Raw genomic sequence first — 17,766 nt, 5'->3', positions numbered from 1 at the left:
TTAAATAATAATAAAAATGTACCTATTTAAATTAAATTTGATCCCACGTAGTACTGAAAATGGCCCAGTTCCTACAATGGACATTGCAATCTCTGGCTCTCACAAAAGACCACAAAGTCTCATCTTACCCACAATGCACTAAGAGACTCTCATTCTCATCACGCAATTTTCCCACAAGGCATTGGAAAGTCCATGACGGTCAATCAAGTCTTCCTTAGGTCCCACCAGACACTGGCTTCACCTCGTGCGGACGGAGGAATGTGCTCGCACAATGCACCAGGACTTTGCATTGGATTCCTTATATCCTTCAGTAAACTTTTTTTTATCCATCTGTGATCCAGAAGGCACCTGGAGCCAGCCCCGGCCTCCTTACCTGGCACAGCGTGTACAGGAGCCCTGGGAGGTCCGATCCAGGTTCATGGTGAGGTCAGACCCTCTTCGAGAATTCTGCAATTGTCGCCCCAGCTCCTCCAGAATCGGTTTCACTGGGCTCAGCCCCTCCAGTTCGCTCCTCAGTGAAGCCACAGACACTGCTGAGCGCTCCATCCTGAGGTTTGAGAGTAAAAAGTCTTACTAACCTAATATCTAAATCTCCGTTAGGTGCTCCAGTGGTATAGTGGTTAAAGACTTTGGCAGCTAACAAGAAGTTTGGTGGTGCCATCCCACCAGTTGATCCACTAGAGAAAGATCAAGCCCGCTCACACAAAGATTTACAGTCCTGAAAACTCTAGGGTATGCGTGAGAATCTATTAAATTCTGGGTGATGGATTGAGCGTCCATCTGGTTTGCAATCCTCCTCCCTAGCCCTTCTCTCTCTGCTTTCTTTTTTTCAAAAAAATATTTTTTTAAAAAATAATTTTAATGAGCATTTACAGAGATTATTTTATTATTATTTGTGCGTGTACCATCAAATCAGATCTTGTCCCTCCTTCAGCAGAGCATCTGGTGGACTTGAACCGTGTACCTCTGGGATTGCAGTACAGCTTCCTGCTACTAGTCCACCAGAGCTCCCCTTCTCTCAGCTTTCTGATTGCTATCTATTGTATTTTTCAAGTCTAGAATGCTACTCCGCTTACAGCGTGCACAGCTCATCAGCCCGGCCTCGCAGCTCCTGCAGCCCGCGCGCTGTCTGAGCTTGCTCGCGCTGCGCCCGCTCCCACTGGCCCAGGAAGCCGTCCAGTCTGCCGCCCAGGCCACCGAGCAACCGCAGGGCCTCTTGCACTGCGCCCTCCTCCTGATGCCATCGAGCAGTCAACGAGGACACATCCCTCCTGGAGAAGAAGGAGGAGGGAATGGGTCAAAGTGAACCTTGGATACGCTCTCCCGACCCCGCCCTGCACAGACCACGCCTATGGCTCCAGACCCACCCATTCCTCAAATTCTCTAATCTCTCTCCCCAGATCTTAAAATTAACCTATATCCTGGTTGGGTGAGACTGAGAAAGATGGGATAAATTGTGTATACTGCATTGAAACAGATGAGAGAGAGAGAGAGAGAGAGGGAGAGAAAGAACACTGTTTAAAAGCGAGATATGATTGGGTATTATGATCATGACAAGAGTTCAGAATGAAGGCTACAAAGTGGAGTGGACTGAGGGGGGGGGAGAGATTGTATACCAATCAAAGAATTCTTCTTTTACTTTTCAAAGAAAAGAGTGAACTGGAGGCAGGGGTGGGCAGGGAGAAAAATGCAACAATGAATGAATGGAAATTCAAAGTCTCTGTAAAAGTTCATTAAAATTAATAATAATAATAATAATAATCAACCTATACCCTGCAAAGTTCAGCCCCTACCCATTTGAGCTAACCTGATTCTTACCTTGCTTCTCCTCCAAATCCTTCAGGTATCATCTCAAAGGACACCTTACTCTAACCCATTCAGAACTCCTATCTCCCAAGCCCTGCCCTCCTCAGTTTTATCATCCTCGGACCTGACACCTGCCAAGTCCTGCCATCCCAAGATGCTACCCCAGTGGGGAGCTCTGGTGACTTAGTGGCAAGAAGCTGCACTGAAATCTCAAGATGCCACCCCAGAACACTCCTTCCAATCTTCGAAGCTCCACCCCTAAGCTCCTACAGGTTCTACCAACGAGTCCCTCCTATTTTATTCCACCCGCTGAACCCTGCCCAATCCTGGAAGCCGCCCCTGAGATACTAGGCACTCTACCATTTGGATGTCATCCCAATTCCCTGAAGCTTCACCCCTAGGTCCCGCTTTCTGCATTCTGTCTTCTCAGCTCACCTCAAATTTGGCCAAGTGAGTTGCATCTTTTTGTGCGTCCCGCCCACTAGGTTCCGCCCCACACTATGCTCCCTTGTCCTCTATAGGCTACTGCTCTCTATCCCCGCCCCTCAGTGTATAGAGGCTCCACCCCGACCACGCCCACTCACCGTAATTCCTCTAAACCAGAGCTGACTTTTTGCAACTCAGGGTCGCTCGAAATGGGGCTCTCTCCTGGCCGGGACCCCATTCCCCAGCCGCTGAGCGCCATGCTACGCCGAGGGAGTTCATCGGGGCTCCCGGGAGGGCCCGAGCAGCTCTGGGGCGGGGTCGCGGGGCTCAAGGCGTGCCGGGAGAGGCCGGCTTCCAGTTTCTGCTCCAGCTCCTGCAGCTCAGCCTCCTGCCTCCGTGGAGTCTCATCCTGCAGTTGCTGCTGGAGATAGCGCAGCTTCTCCTGGACGAGGAGAGGGCCGGCTCACGGGGTCCAGCACCCCTTGCCGCACCTCTCCACCCCCAGATCTACCCAATGAATCCCCAAGAGTGGAAAGTAAGATTGAAACAGGGTATTGGGGGTTAGAGAAGTCCACCTTGAAGTTTAAATGGCTTCCTCTTGCTGGCATTAGAGAGGAGATGGGTAGATGGTCCCTTTGAAGTCTACCTGGATTTTAATCCTAGAATGCCTGCCTTTTTGGCTTCACCCAACCTTCCACCCCAAGGCCAAATCCTCTCACGATGACAAATTCCTGTCTGCTTAGGAAAAAAATAATTAAGCCTGTTGTTGAACAATGTGTAGACACATGGGCAGGTCAGCCACTCTCACTTGACGTCCATTTTCTCTTTTTAGAACTTGGGTGGACGAAAGCCCCATCTGTGTGTTTGGCGGTGGGTTCACCTGAAGCCTAACTTGAATCCTTCAGACTGATTAGTAACTATGACTTGAAACATGCTACGGCCGTGCAATGACGCCAGTCGGGTGGGATGGGAAGTCCCACTTGAAGTCTACCTCCAGTCCGTCATGCTTTTGATTCCCCAAATTCTGGGACTTCGCTTACCTCCAGCAGGGCTGAGTTCTGCTTCAGGACATTGGTTTTGATTTCAGCATCTTCCACCGACCGGGTCACCTTCCGGCAGTTCTCCTGAGTCAGGATACTGGGGCTGGGGCCCTGTCTTTCCCACTCCATTTCCAACTCCTGGCCTCCAGCTTCGCTATTTCCATACAGGCTCCGCCCCCAAGCACAGGACACACCCACTTCCTCCTTCAGGCGCCTGGTCCTCTATGGTTTTTTCCCTTAACGTCTATTCTCCATCCTTAGCCTTCCTCTTGTCCTGATTCCTCTGATAGCCCTGCAATCGATCATACACTCCTCCCACCTTTCTCTAGCGGAGGCACTGGGGATTCGAAAGGCCAGAGGCGCTCTGTCCTTGGGTTAGGCCACCAGAGCTACCTAGTCCCTTCCTGTACCACTCACGCCCACCTCTCCTGCCCCTCAGCGGCCCACCTTGAGTTGACTGCAGTAGCCCTCCAGTTCTTCTGCCTCTTGCCGTCTTCTCTCTAGATTCTCACTCAGCACGGAACACTCGCTCTGGAACGAGATGGGGAGTGCAGGTGGGGCTAGGTAGGGCCACAGGAGGACACTCCATGGGGTGGAGAAGCTGAGGATGGAAGCATCTCCTTTCTTTTAAGCCCTGGTCTCCCCACTGTGTTGGGAGTATGGCTGTGTTGGGTGGAAGGTGTATCCTAAGAGGAAGGAGGGGTGTTTGGGGACGGTGGTGAGGGTCTTCACACCTGCAGCGATTGCACGTGCTGGTTAACCCTGGTCGTCTTTTCTTTCAGGCTGGTGATGGAGTCTTTGGCTCGGACCAATCCATTGTTGACTCCGCTCTGGGGACGAAAGGGAGACAGGAGGGCGGTCAGAAGGTGTGAGAGGGCAAGTTTTGACTGTGAGGAGAATTCTAGAACCAGCAGGCTGGGTTTACACCTTGATGTGATCCCAGAAGGGCTCGATGACTTTTGGTAAAAGGCTGTATGCCTCTATTCAGTTCTTGGTGTTTATACTCTATCACGGCTTTGTTCACAATAGCAAAGAGTTGGAAACAACCCAAGTAAGTGCCCATTAACAAATGAATGTATAGAGAAGCTCTAGTATATTCACACAATGGAATACTATGCTGCATTGAAAAACAAGAAACTCATGAAATATTATATAAAATGGGTGACCCTGGAGGACATTATGCTGAGTGAAATATGTCAGTCACAAAAGGACAAATACTGCATAGTGTCACTGTTGTAAAATGGGACTGACATCAGAGTGGGGTGGAGACTGAGAAAGATGGGATAAATTATATATACTGCATTGAAACAGATGAGGGAGACATAATTAGGGATATATGACTAGGTATTATTGTCATGACAGGAGTCCAGAACGAAGACTGCATAGTGGAGTGGACTTGTGGGGAGGGCTTGTATAACAATGAAAAAATTTTTCTTTCAGTATTATTTTCAGTCAGTATTATTTCTTCCACAATTCTATAAATTGACCAAAGGTTTGCAGCAACCAAGGGAGTATTTATTCCGGGTGCGGGGGGCGGGGGGTGAGAAGTGGCTGAATCTTGGTGAGCTCTGGTGGCCTAGTGGCAAGAAGCTCCTCTGCAATCCTAGAGGTGAGCAGTTTGAACCCACCAAATGCTCTGCTGAAGACGGAGGGACAATCTTCTCCTGTACCAGTCAGATCCGATTTGACAGTACACACACACACACACAAAATAATAAAAATAAAATTAAAAGAAGTGGCTGAATCGCAATTAGAGTCATGAGATTGTTGGCATTTTAACTGACCCCAGTATCACCACCTCTTGCTCCTCAGCTGAATATTAGCCCTGCTACTAAATCTGAGCTCTTTCAAAATCTTCTTTCCAGGGGAGCTCTGGTGGCCTAGTGGCAAGAAGCTGCACTGCAATCCCAGAGGAACACGGTTCGAATCCACCAGATGCTCTGCCGGAGAAGGAGGCGCAATCTCCTCCTGTACCAGTCAGATCCGATTTGACGGTACACACACACAAAATAATAAAAAATTAAAAAAAAAACCAAAAAAAACCCCATCTTAAAAAAATCTTCTTTCCAAAGAATGGTTATTTTTTTAATCTTCCTAGTGGTTTCCTGGATGACACCACTCGAAAGGCTTCTCTTTATTTCATCTAACTCAGAACTCACTTAGGATTAAAAAACTTTCTGGAATGAGGGAAAAATTGTAAAAAAAACGTTTTTGCAAGCACCTATTTTAACATGTGAGTTAAACTTGTGCCTTTGAGTCAGAGCTGAGTCATTGTTGACCCTCTGGTAGGTTTTCAAGGCTATAAATCACACAAAAGGCAAGACGTTGTGCTGCAATCCCGAAGGCACAGGGTTCAAGGCCACCAGCTGCTTCATGGGAGAAGGATGGGAAATTCTCCTCCCATGTGATTGATGAACTGCCTTTGAAAACTTGCCAGAGTGTCAGCCATGGGTGGTTCTGATTCTACAGTACACAATAACATAATAAATCACACAGGATTAGATTGCTTATCTTTCTCTCAGGAAACAGAGGCTGTGCTTATCTTTGGGTTAGGAAACGTCTTATCTTTGAGTGACAGCACAACTCCTTACCCCTTTGGACACCAGAGCTTCCACTGACCATCACACAGATTGCAAAAAGAACAAGAGTCTGTAATTGAAGGAGTGCAATCAGAGTACTCCTTATGGCCAAGATTGTGAAACTCGGCCTCCCACACTGTGAACATGTTGTGAAAAGACATTATTCAGGGAAAGGCAGAGGGCCAGGGAAGGAGAGGAAGACCCACCACAAGATAAGATTGACAAGGTGACTGTAAAAATGGTCCTAAAAAACAACTAGGAGATATTATCTTACCCCTGTCAAAATAGCAAAATTTAACAGAGCAGCAAACAACAAATGTTGGCTAGGTTGTGGAGAAACTGGAACCCTTATTCACTGCTGGTGGGAGTGTAAAACGGTGCAAAAACTGTGGAAGGCGGTATGGCACTTTCTCAAAAAGTTGGAAATAGAAATACCATTTGACTCAGCAATGCCACTATTGGGAATATACCCTAAATAAATCAGAACTGCCACCCAAGCAATTATGTGCACACCATGCTTTGTTCACAAGAGTAAAGAGTCAGAAACAAACCCAAGTGCCCATCAACAAACGAATGGATAGATAAGCTGTGGTATATTCACACAATGGAATACTATGCAGTACTGAAAAACAAGGAACTCATGAAATGTTATGCAAAATGGGTGACCCTGGAGGACATCATGCTGAGTGAAATATCTCAGTCACAAAAGGACAAACACTGCATGGTGCCACTGTTTTAGAGCAAGACTGATATGGGGGTTGGGGAGAAACTAAGAAAAGGGGAAAAATAATGTACACGGCATTGAAACAGATGAGAGAACTGTATAAAAGCAATATATGATTGGGTATTATTGGCATCACAAGAGTCCAGAATAAGAGTTGCATAGTAAAGTGGTTGGAGTAGGGGGTCTGCATAACAATGAAAGAACTTTTTTACCAAAGAAAAAAGTGAATGGGGGGGGGAAGGCGGCAGAGAGGAAAATGTGCAACAATGAATGAGTGGAAATGCAAGTTCTTTATAAACTGGTGAGGACAGAGCAGGATAGGAAACAGTTCAGATCTATTAGTCACAGGGTCGCCATGAGTTCTAGTCAACTCAATGGCACCTAACAATAAAAACATTTTAATATTGCTTTGGTGGTCTTCTGAATGAAGAAAGAGTTGTAATGCCAATCCGAAGGCTAATGGTTCAAATCCACCATCTTACTTCAAACTAGAAAGTTCTTCTCTCATGAGATTTGTAGCCTCTGAAACACATTAGAGGGCCAGCTAGGAACCAGTTCTAACACCATGACGATGAGAGGAACAGAGTCATGTATGAAGCAACTTCAGCTCAAGGAGAGAGAAAGAGAGAGTCCTGGTCTCCGTGACTCCTGCCTTCCACGGCTTTAGGCAGTTAGACATAAGTTCAGGGGACTTCAGGGAGCTGGTGGCCTAGTGGACAGGAAGTTGCACTGCTAACTCAAAGATAGGTGGTTCAAATCCACCAGTTGGTCTGAGGAAAAAAGATGGACAATTTCCTCTTGTATGATTTACAGCTCAGAAAAAAAACCCTGCTGGAGGGTCAGCTACGAGTCCGTTCCAACTGGAGAGGAATGAGTGAGTGACTTTCTGAGGTGATGGGTAGGGACAAACAGAAACACTGAACAGTGTAAATGGAAAAGCTCAGTAAGATGTCAAAAGGGGGCTTTGAAAGTTCCACCATATCCAAAGGAATCTCCAAGGTCACAATCGTTGTCTTTTTTTTTCTTGTTGTGCACCACTGAATTGGATCTGACTGTCACAGGAAGAGATAGAACCTCCGTCTCTAGCAGAGTATGTGGTGGATTTGAACCATGCATCTTTGGGATTGCAGCACAGCTTCTTGCCAGTAGGCCACCAGAGCTCCCTAATCTTTGTCTTCTTGATGTTGAGCTTCAAGCCATATAGAAGACTTCAAGTCCTTGACCCCCTGCAATAAACACTTCACAGATCTTCATTTTCAGCAAGCAAGTTTGTGTCATCTGCATGACACACAGGTTGTTGATGAATCTTCCTCTAATTCTCATAACAGAATTATCATAAAAGCCCAGCCTCCTTGGATGATCTGTTCTGCAAAAAACTTGAACAAGTATGGAGACAAGACACTGACACACTCCTTTCCTGATTTTGAACCATGCAGTACTTCCTTGTTTTGTTCTGAAAAAAGGAAACTTATCCTGAGGTAAATCTACCTCTTGGTCCAAGTATAGATTTTGCATGAGGACAACCCTATGTTCAGGGATTCCAATTCTTCTCAGTGTTAGCCAGGATTTGTTGTGATCCACACAAAGGCCTTTGCATGATCATTGAAACCCAGAGAGACATTCTTTCGGCACTCTCTGCTCTCAGCCAAGATCCATCTGACATTGGTATGATGTCTCTAGTGCCATGGCCTCTGCTAAACCCAACTTGTGTTTCTTCTGGTAGTTCTCTGTCAAAGGTACTTTCCAGTTGTTTTTGGATAATCTTTAGCAGGATTTTGCTTGTGCAGATGAAGTAAACTCTTATTAATGAGTATAAAGTATAGAATGGACTTTTAACCTGGTTTGCTCCTGGGTTTTGGCACCAAAAAAAAAAGAATGGACTTTTAAAATATTATTCAAACAGTGGATTCACAAGTGTAGATAGAGTGTCATAGTATGGCCAAGGTTTTTGCTAACATGCAAGGTTCTTTGGCCCAGTGAGTGGAGTCTGATAGTTGTGATTCTTGACACAAGTGGGGGGGAAAAGGACTCAAATATCTGTCTATAAAAGACTCACTTTAAAGGGAGCTCTGGTGGCATAGTGGCAAGAAACTGCACTGCAATCCCAGATGTGCCTGGTTCAAATACACCAGATGCTCTGCTGGAGAAGGAGGGACAATCTCCTCCTGTACCAGTCAGATCTGATTTGATGGTACAATGCACAAAATAAAAAAAAAAAATAATAATAATAGACTAACTTTAAATAGCTGTCTTCCGTAGTGATTTCTTAATGGTTTTTGTTAGGTGTTGTCGAGTATGACTCATAGCAACTCTATGACCAACAGATCTGATCTGTCCTATCCTGTGCCATCTTCACACTTTCTGACACAGTAGAGGCCATTGCAACAGTCACTGTGTCGGTCCACCTGCTTGAGGGTCTTCCTCTCCTTCGCTGGCCCTCCACCCTTCCAAATAGCACGTGCTTCTCCAAGGAATAGCACCTCCTAGCAACATGCCCAAAGTATGTGAGGTGAAGCCTCAGCATCCTTGTCTCCAAGAATATTCTGGTCGCACCCTCTCCAAGACGTATTTATTTGTTCTTTTTGCCACCATGGGATATTCAGTGCTCTTCCTCACTATCACAGCTCAAAGGCATCAATTCTTCTTCTGCCCTCCCTATTCATTGCCCAGCTCTTAGATGCATAGCAAGTGATCAGAAAGACCATGGCCTCAGTCAGATGCACCTTAGTCCTCAAACTGACGTCATTGCTCCTCAATAATCTGGAGACAACAGTGCAACAATGAATGAATGAAAACCCAAAATCTCTGTAAAGGTTCATTAAAACTAATAAAAAAATAATAATCTGGAGACATTCCTAACTGCAGACTTCCCCAGGGCACTGTGTCTCTTTATTTCCTGACTGCTAGTTCCAAAAGTGTTAACTGTGGATCCAAATAAAATGAAGTTGTTGACAGTTTCAATCCTTTCTCCATCCATCATGATGTTGCCTATCAGTCAAGTGGTAAGATATTTTGTTTTCTTGACACTGAGATGCAATGACATGGCATTGACATGGAGTAATTGTTTTTCTCGCTGGGACAAATTTCTATCTTTTATATTTTATCTGCCAGGAGGGTGTGTGTGTGTGTGTGTGTGTGTACCAATTCTCATGATATAAAGAAGTAAAACAAAACTGGCTTACACACAAATAAATGTGTATTCTTTAAAGAAATAGTCTTCAAATTGACTGGTAGAAGTGAAACTTGATACATGCTAAGTATATATACTTTAAGAACAGTTGTTTATTATTATTATTATTATTATTATTATTATTATTATTATTATTTTTGTGTGAATGTACCGTCAAATCAGATCTGACTGGTACAGGAGGAGATTGTCCCTCCTTCCCCGGCAGAGCATCTGGTGGATTCGAACCGTGCACCTCTGGGATTGTAGTTGCAGCTCCTTACCACTAGGCCACCAGAGCTCCCTTCTTTTTCTTTTTTAAATTTTATTATTTTTTTTGTGTGTGTACCATCAGATTGGATCTGACTGGTACAGGAGGAGACTGCCCTTCCTTCTCCAGCAGAGCATCTGGTGGATTTGAACCACATACCTCTGAGATTGGGGGACAGTCTTTGTATTGATAATGTTCATCTCCATGTTCTTGGAGGCGGGCGGATGCATTGGCCTCCTGGTTCATTTTGCTTTAGGAATACTTTTCCCTTCTTGAGACATGAACAGATGTGCAAGTTCGAAGATGTTAAGCAGTACACTTACTATTGCCTGTGTGCAGAGAGCTTAAGGAAACAATTTGAAAAACTCCTATGTGATAAAAGACTTTGTTGGGGAAAAAAAAGCATGAAGCTTTACATCGAGGCGTGTGCTGACGTAGAACCTTCTGAGGGCTGATGGTGAAGGGTCTGCCATGCAGATTCTGAGTCACGTGAAATGACACACTGAGCTGAATCGATCTGAGAGACCTGCAGGCCAAGAACAACACGCGGATGACTGACATCCCGAGGGCTTTCCTGGCCACACGACAAAGCTTCTTCAAAGATACAAATATGTCAGTGTTAACATTCTCTCTGGGTTTTCTATCCACCGTCCCCAGGATGTAGAATTGGAGGTTGTTGGAACACAGTTTCTAGCTCTCTGTGATTTTCTTTAAGTCTCTTGGAGAGAAAGAAGAGGGGTTCAACCATGGAACTCAGCTCTGTATGACCAAAGGTGGCCCCAGCTGCTGAAATATTTGCTGAACTCAGTGCTGAAGGATATCTGTTCTTCCCGGAGCCTGTGTCACTCTGACTGGCATCTTGGCTTGATAAAGGTGACCAGATACAGTTTGGAGCATCACGCTTGCTGGTATATGAATGGGATAACCAATACTAGAAGGAAAAGCAAAATTTGCCTTTTTTGAGGTTCCCAGTTCCGCTGTCAAAACTTGGAATAATTCTACGAGCAAGAGTAACTGTTGATGTTTGCAATGTTTGGTGCAAGCTCTGTGGTAACTGAAGGGTGGTGAAGGGATGTTATTTCTTTTTTTTTTCTTTTTTCTTTCACCTTTCTTTTTTTTTTTTTAGTTTTTCCCTTTTTTATTATATTTTATTAATTTTAATGAACATTTACAGAGATTTGGGGATTTCATTCATTCATTGTTGCACTATTTTCTCTACCCTCCTCCCCAGTTCATTCTTCTTTTTTTCCCCCCTTGAAAGTCTGTTTTAATTGTCCAATCACCACAGTGCTTGTCAAAGCCTGTTCGAATTAATCTCCTTTGTCAGTGTGTTAGGGATGTTATTTCTAAAGAACTCTTCTGTTGCTTTAGACTGTAGAACCTTGGTATCTCAGGGAGCTCTGGTGGCCTAGTGGCAAGAAGCTGCACTACAATCCCAGAGGTGAGCGTTTCGAATCCACCAGATGCTTTGCTGGAGAAGGAGGGACAATCTCCTCCTGTACCAGTCAGATCCGATTTGACGGTACACACACACACACACACACACACACAACCTAAGAAAAATTAAAAAAAGACAAAACAAAAATACAAAAAATCCCTCCCCCCTTGGTATCTCAGAGCTGCTTCAAGTCTTTTAAGACTTTTTCCTCCAAGAGATTCCGGACTCCTTCAACTACATCTTCAATTACAGATCTGTAAAGGCTTGGGACATGCCACAGCAGTAGTTTCAGCATCTCTGACATTGAGTAATTTAATACACAGGCACCAAAGACAGGTATTCCAAGCGAAAAAAAGAGAAATTGAACATCATCAAAATTTAACATTTTTGCATAATGGGCACTATCAGGAAAAGAAACAAAACAAGAGAAAGGAAACCACCCAAAGAACGGTGGAAAATGTTTGCAAAGCACTTATCTGATGATCTAAAAGATTCAAAGAACACCTACAGTTTATCAATAAAAGACAATCCAGCGAGCAAAGGCAGTGTCTTTCTTGCCTTTAGAAGCTTTAGAACCGTGACAGCCAGGACGAGAGAAGCAGCGAAGCAGCGAATGCACGAGCCGAGATACAAAAAAAGAAGTGAGACGCAGACGTTCAAACAAATCTCTATCTTGTGTAACCACGGAGACCACAGCAGCAAGAACATGGGATGCCAGAGGCCATGGACACTACTGCCAATTTTTAACTGCATGCTACTGTCCAGAACATTTCTCACGATGGACCTAGAGCTTCCCTCACCATTTGATTACTAAGAACCCCTCTGAGATCGCAGCCTTGCTCATCATACCAGATCAAGTGGTGCTTTGATCCCTTGCTCTGGACCTCTGACATTTTGGACTAGTTTTGGTCTTAGCCTGAGTCTGACGTGTGCAAAATAACCTAAACACTGTCTTAAAAACATATATCCCAGTCACAAAAGGACAAATATTACATGATGCCACTGTTGTAGAATGGGACTGTCCTTGGGGTTGGGGAGAGACTGAGTAAGATGGGTTCAATAATGCACTGAAACAGAGGAGGGAGAAAACTGTTTAAAAGAGATATATAACTAGGTATTTCTGTCATCACAGGAGTCTAGAGCGAGGGCTACATGGTGGAGGGGACCTGGGGGAGGGTTTGTAAAACAATGAAAGAATCTTTTATTTTACTTTTCCATAATTTTTGACTCGTGTACTTATAACTTGTTAGTCAAATTTGTGTCTTCTAGGTTGCAACACCCCCATGATACATCTTCAAGGATATGAACATGTACGGCCAAGCACAATCAATAAGAGTGCATCTAAATTCCAAAATCAATCTCCATAATAGTCTATGTGTTTCCTACTGCCAAAGGGGCCCTTTAGAGTAGTGAGAGAAGATCTTCACCCTGAAACCCACAGCGTCCCTTTTCAGCAGGAAGTAGCTAAGAGAATACGCCATCCCCTTTTCCTTATGACTCAGGGTGAAGTCTCTCTCAGGGAGGAGTGATAGGGAATGGCAAAGGACACACTGACAAAGAAGATTAATCAGAACTGGCTTTGACAAGAACTGTGGCATTTGGACAAGAACAAACTGGGAGGAGGGTAGAGAGAATAGTGCAACAATGAATGAATGGAAACCCAAAATCTCTGTAAATGTTTATGAAAATTAATAAAATATAATTATAGAAAAAAATAAAATATTGAGGAGTAATGATATAAAAAAAACATAGGTGAGTGCATTTCTATGCACATTTCCCCATGTAGATCTAGAAATGACAAATAAATAAGCCAGTGTCTAGTGTCAGGAAAGGGAGAAGCACTTCTAACCCAAGGGGCCACCCCTCTGATGACCCATGCAATTTATACCATCAGAAACTCAAGAGAGTCAGCTGTGAGTCTCATCTCAAAGGTAATGACAGTTTCAAATAACAGGACAAGGTCTGACCAGAGAGACCTTAGCACCTTGGAGCTAAGAAGAGCCCTGGGACCGGCTTTACTAATAACACGTTGAGTTATTATGTAGCATCGAACAGGAACCTACTCATGTGGAGCAGCTGGTGGATTCAAACTGCGTACCTTGGGATTCACAGAGCCACTCCTTACCACGAAGCCCCCAGAGCCCCCAATGTACTGAGAGCCCCCCAATGTATTGAGAGCCCCCCAATGTACTGAGAGCCCTCCCAAAAGGAGACCTTCTCTCTGGCTTCATTTGTGTCCTTTGACCTTATAAAGACGTCAGATCTTAGTAGGAGCCAAGGTCACATCTGCATCTCCTCTCTCCCACCTTCTCACTCCTCTACCAGCGAATTGTCACCTTCCACACACTTTCCATCCCTCCCAGGCCTCTGTCCCTCTTCCTCAAGTTCTCTGTCTCTTCTCCAGGTTTCTGTCCTTGCTCTTCCTGAGATTCTGTCTCTCTCCATCTCTGGGATTCTTTCTTCTTTTCCCACTCTGAGTCTCTGTCTGCCTCTCTAAGAGTCTCTGTCCCCTCAGAGTTCACCTCTTTATCTGTCTATCCCTCTTTTTCACTTATTTCCTCTAATTTGCTGGTCCTCTGTCTTCCCTCTGTCTGGACCTCTGTCTCCTCTATCTGGACCTCTGTCTCCCCTCTGTCTGGACCTCTGTCTCCCCTCTGTCTGGACCTCTGTCTGGACCTCCGTCTCCCCTCTGTCTGGATCTCCGTCTCCCCTCTGTCTGGGCCTCTGTCTCCCCTCTGTCTGGACCTCTGTCTCCCCTCTGTCTGGACCTCTGTCTCCCCTCTTTCTGGACCTCTGTCTCCCCTCTGTCTGGACCTCCGTCTCCCCTCTGTCTGGACCTGTCTCCTCTTTCTCTGGACCTCTGTCTCCCTTTTCTCTGATCATCTGTCTCCCCTTTCTCTGGCCTTCTGTCTCCCCTCTGTCTGGACCTTAGCCCCCTGTCTGAGTTTGAGTCCTTTCTCTCCATCTAGCCTCTCTCGGTGTTGTCTCAGCACCTCTCTGTGGGCCTTTGTCCACTTTTCTGTGGGTTTCTGCCTGACTCCAGGTCTCCCTTGTGCAGAGCTGGTTTTGAGGGCAGCATCTGGCCTGACATCCTGCTCATGCCCTAAGGGCTTGGCTCTCATTACTTGTCCCTTCTCAGTCAGGAAAGGAACTGGAAGCTGCCTGGGGACGTTTCCTCCCCCACAGCCCCTGAAGCTAGCTGGAGGCTCTCCGCTGCCCAGAGCTCTTTCTCCGCATCACGATCTGCTGGAGATGAGATCAGAAATAGCTCTGGTGGGCGGCTGATTCTAGCACGTGGGACAAGAGACACACATACTAGGAAACACGGGTGGGGCTTTTCTGATAGGAGCAGGGACTTGTTTTGGCGAGTGGGACTTTTTTGGCAGGGGTAGGTGTGGGGATGTCTTTCTGGTGGGTGAGACTTTGCTGACAGGAGCGGGGCTTGTTATGTTAGGGCCCTGACTTGTCCTAATGGGTGGGACTTGTTGAACAGGGGTAGGAGGGGCGGAGCTTATTCTGTGGATGAGGCTAGTTTGAAGGGGCGGAGCTTATTATGTGCATGGGGCTTATTCGGATGGAGCAGGGCTTATCCTGGTGGGTGGGACTTGTTGGTGAGGGGTAGGTCTTGATATGTGGGTGGAGCTTGTTTCATAGGGGCGGGACTTGTTCTGATGGGGCAGAGTTTGTTCTGTGGGTGGAACTTGTTTGACAGGGGAGGGGCTTATTCTGTGGATGAGATCAGATTGACGGGGCGGGGCTTGTTCTGAAAGGGTTTATTCTGTGGATGGGGCTTGTTCTGATGAGGCAGGGGAGTACCCTGGTGGGTGGGACTTGTTGAACAGGGGTAGAGCTTGTTCTGTGGGTGGGACTTGTTCTGACAGGGGCGGGACTTGTTCTGATGGATGGGGCTCATTCTGATGGGGCAGGGCTTGTTCTGTGGATAGGACTTGTTAGACAGGGGTGGGACTTGTTCAGGTAGGGACATGGCTTGTTCTGGGCGCTATAGAGGTTCTAGTAGTACAGTAGTTTAAAAAACCCAGCTGCCAACCAAAACACTGGTGGTTTAAACTCACCAGCCACTCCCAGAAACCTAATGAGGAAGTTCTACTTAGTTCTCTAAGGTCACCAAGAGTCCCTCTCCATACTTCTTAATCCAAATCAAGAAGAAAGACCCTCTCTGCCCCTCAATATTTGCTACCACCAAAGGGAAGACCTTGCCTTTCCCAGCCAGGGAAGGAAGGGAGCCTCACCAGTATCTCCGTAATGTCAGGGTCATCAGAAGCCCAGGGTGGAGTGGGGGAGGGAGGAGGCCCTGGCAGTGCTGGAGGGCCACTGCTGTCTTCCGTGGTGGAGTCTGTTCCCGAGGAGTCCGTGGTCTCCGTGGCAGCGAGGTTGAGCAGGGACACATTGGTGCAGGCTGAGGATCGTTTGAGGTTCAGGCACCAGTGCATGGGCTCATGGGACATCCGGGGCTCCACCCTGCGGAGCAGACACAGTGGAAGGTGAAGAAGGTTCAGGCCAGTCCAGGGCACCCCTGCCTCCTTGTCTCTACATCACCTGCTGCTTCTGCCTTCAGCCTCACTACCCTATCACTATTTCTTCTTCTCGTTGCCCACTGACTGCTTTCTTCCTCCTTCTCTTTCCCCAAGCCCATTTTCTTCCCTCTCTATCCTGCTGCCTGCTTTCTCTTTCTCCCGCTGCCTGCTTTCTCTTTTCTCTACTGCCTGCTTTCTCTTCCCTCCTCCTGCTTTCTCTTTTCTCCCACTGCCTGCTTTCTCTTCCCCCACCCCGCTGCCTGTTTTCTCTTTCCCCTGCTGCCTGCTTTCTTCTTTTTCCCTTCTCTCTGCCTACGTTCTGCTCCTTACCCACTGCCCACTTTTTCTTCCGTCTCTATTTCCATCTCCTTCTCTTGATTTTCTCTTCCCTTCCTGCCCTACTCCTTGAGTCCTCTCTATCCCTCCTGTGCCCCCTCCCCTTCCTCCAGCCCCCACTATGTGGTTCCTGCTCTGATGGGACCACGCTGGACACTAGGACCTCCCCTGACAGGGAGCAGCACACCCACCCGTGGAACGACACGGCCTTCTTTTTCTTGATCGCCTTGGCTGAGCTGATCACCCCCCCGGGGGCCTCTGGGATCAGCTGGGAGCGGCTTTCCATCCCCGCAGGGGGATCTCCGGCCTCGTGGATCTCTTTGGACTGCCAGATTGTCTTCACCACCACGCTGGCCATGGCGTGTGGGGGGGTCCTGCTCCCAGGGGCTGCTTCCTCTGAGACTCACCATCTATTCTGACCACAGACTCTCAGAGTTCCCTATGCCCCCCACCCCACCCCGGCACAGCCTGCCTCACAAAGGACTCAACCACTAGGTGCTACAAGTTGGGGGGGGGGGAGGCAGTAGTAGGGAGTGGCCAGAACTCAACGTATCCCCGGTACCCCGAGAGGAACATCAGTGAATTTCGCCAAAGTCTCCAGTTCTAGGTGGATGTATCCCTCCGCTTCAAAAGTCCACAGAAGGCAGCTCTGGCGGTCTCGTGGCTACGGAGTTGCGCTGCCATCCCAAAGGAACGCTGTTTGAACCCCCCAATTGCTCCAAGGGACGTCCATGGGCCATCTCCTCCTGTGAGATTTACTATCTCTGAAAATTCACTGGAGAGTCCTCTTTGAATCACTTCTGTCTCAAGGGCACACAGTAACAACAACATGCCCGCTAGTGGATCCATCTGGGAGCTGCCCTGTCTGTCCATCAGAGTGCTAGAACAGAAGCGCACTCGGTTTATTAATTTTCTCCTAGAATTTAGAATGGATACTGGTTGGAGAGGGTCAAGCAACCTTTTTCCCAAGAATAACCCTGGAATCAACCAGCTTCCTTGTTATAAATCAAATTATGTCCTAAAATATCTGGTGTAAACTCTATGAAAAACATTGCTTTCAGTTTTGTGGGGTTTTTTTAAATATTATTTACTTTTGAGTGAAAGTTCACAAATCACACTAGCTTTTTAAACAATTCCATCATTCATACACATTTTGCTTCAAAATATTAATTATAATTAATTGATATAATCAATGAATTACAATGTGCTGTGGTGCTGGAGAAGAGTATTGAATATATCATGGACTGCTAGGAGAACAAACAGGTTCATCTTGGAGAGAGTGAGACCGGGTTGCTTCTTGGAGGCAAAAATTCTGAAGCTTCGTCTGACTGACATATTTTGGACATGTTGCAAGAAGGGACCTGTCCTTGGAGAGGGACGTCATGCTTGGGAGGGTGGAGGGACAGCGCAGGAGAGGAAGACCCTGGATGTGATGGATTGATTCA

General features: G+C 46.4%; 1 protein-coding gene across 1 annotated transcript in view; it reads right to left on the bottom strand.

Annotated features, from left to right (window-relative positions):
- The window catches only part of TSKS (testis-specific serine kinase substrate), a 19,612-nt gene extending 2,933 nt beyond the window's left edge, over nucleotides 1–16,679 (bottom strand). Inside the window, exons 1-8 of the mRNA XM_006898655.1 lie at nucleotides 16,513–16,679; nucleotides 15,701–15,929; nucleotides 4,007–4,102; nucleotides 3,720–3,803; nucleotides 3,273–3,356; nucleotides 2,391–2,674; nucleotides 1,077–1,271; nucleotides 374–547 (exon numbers count right to left, since the gene is read on the bottom strand). Coding sequence (XP_006898717.1) covers nucleotides 374–547; nucleotides 1,077–1,271; nucleotides 2,391–2,674; nucleotides 3,273–3,356; nucleotides 3,720–3,803; nucleotides 4,007–4,102; nucleotides 15,701–15,929; nucleotides 16,513–16,679 — 1,313 coding nt within the window. The remainder of the gene's footprint in view (nucleotides 1–373; nucleotides 548–1,076; nucleotides 1,272–2,390; nucleotides 2,675–3,272; nucleotides 3,357–3,719; nucleotides 3,804–4,006; nucleotides 4,103–15,700; nucleotides 15,930–16,512) is intronic.
- Nucleotides 16,680–17,766: the final 1,087 nt, after the last annotated feature.

This window comes from Elephantulus edwardii, unplaced genomic scaffold (assembly GCF_000299155.1).
Source record: "Elephantulus edwardii isolate Elephantulus edwardi_28Jun2011 unplaced genomic scaffold, EleEdw1.0 scaffold00236, whole genome shotgun sequence".
NCBI lineage: Eukaryota > Metazoa > Chordata > Mammalia > Macroscelidea > Macroscelididae > Elephantulus > Elephantulus edwardii.
Note: the sequence above shows the minus strand (reverse complement) of the source record. Positions and strands in the feature narration are given on the sequence as shown.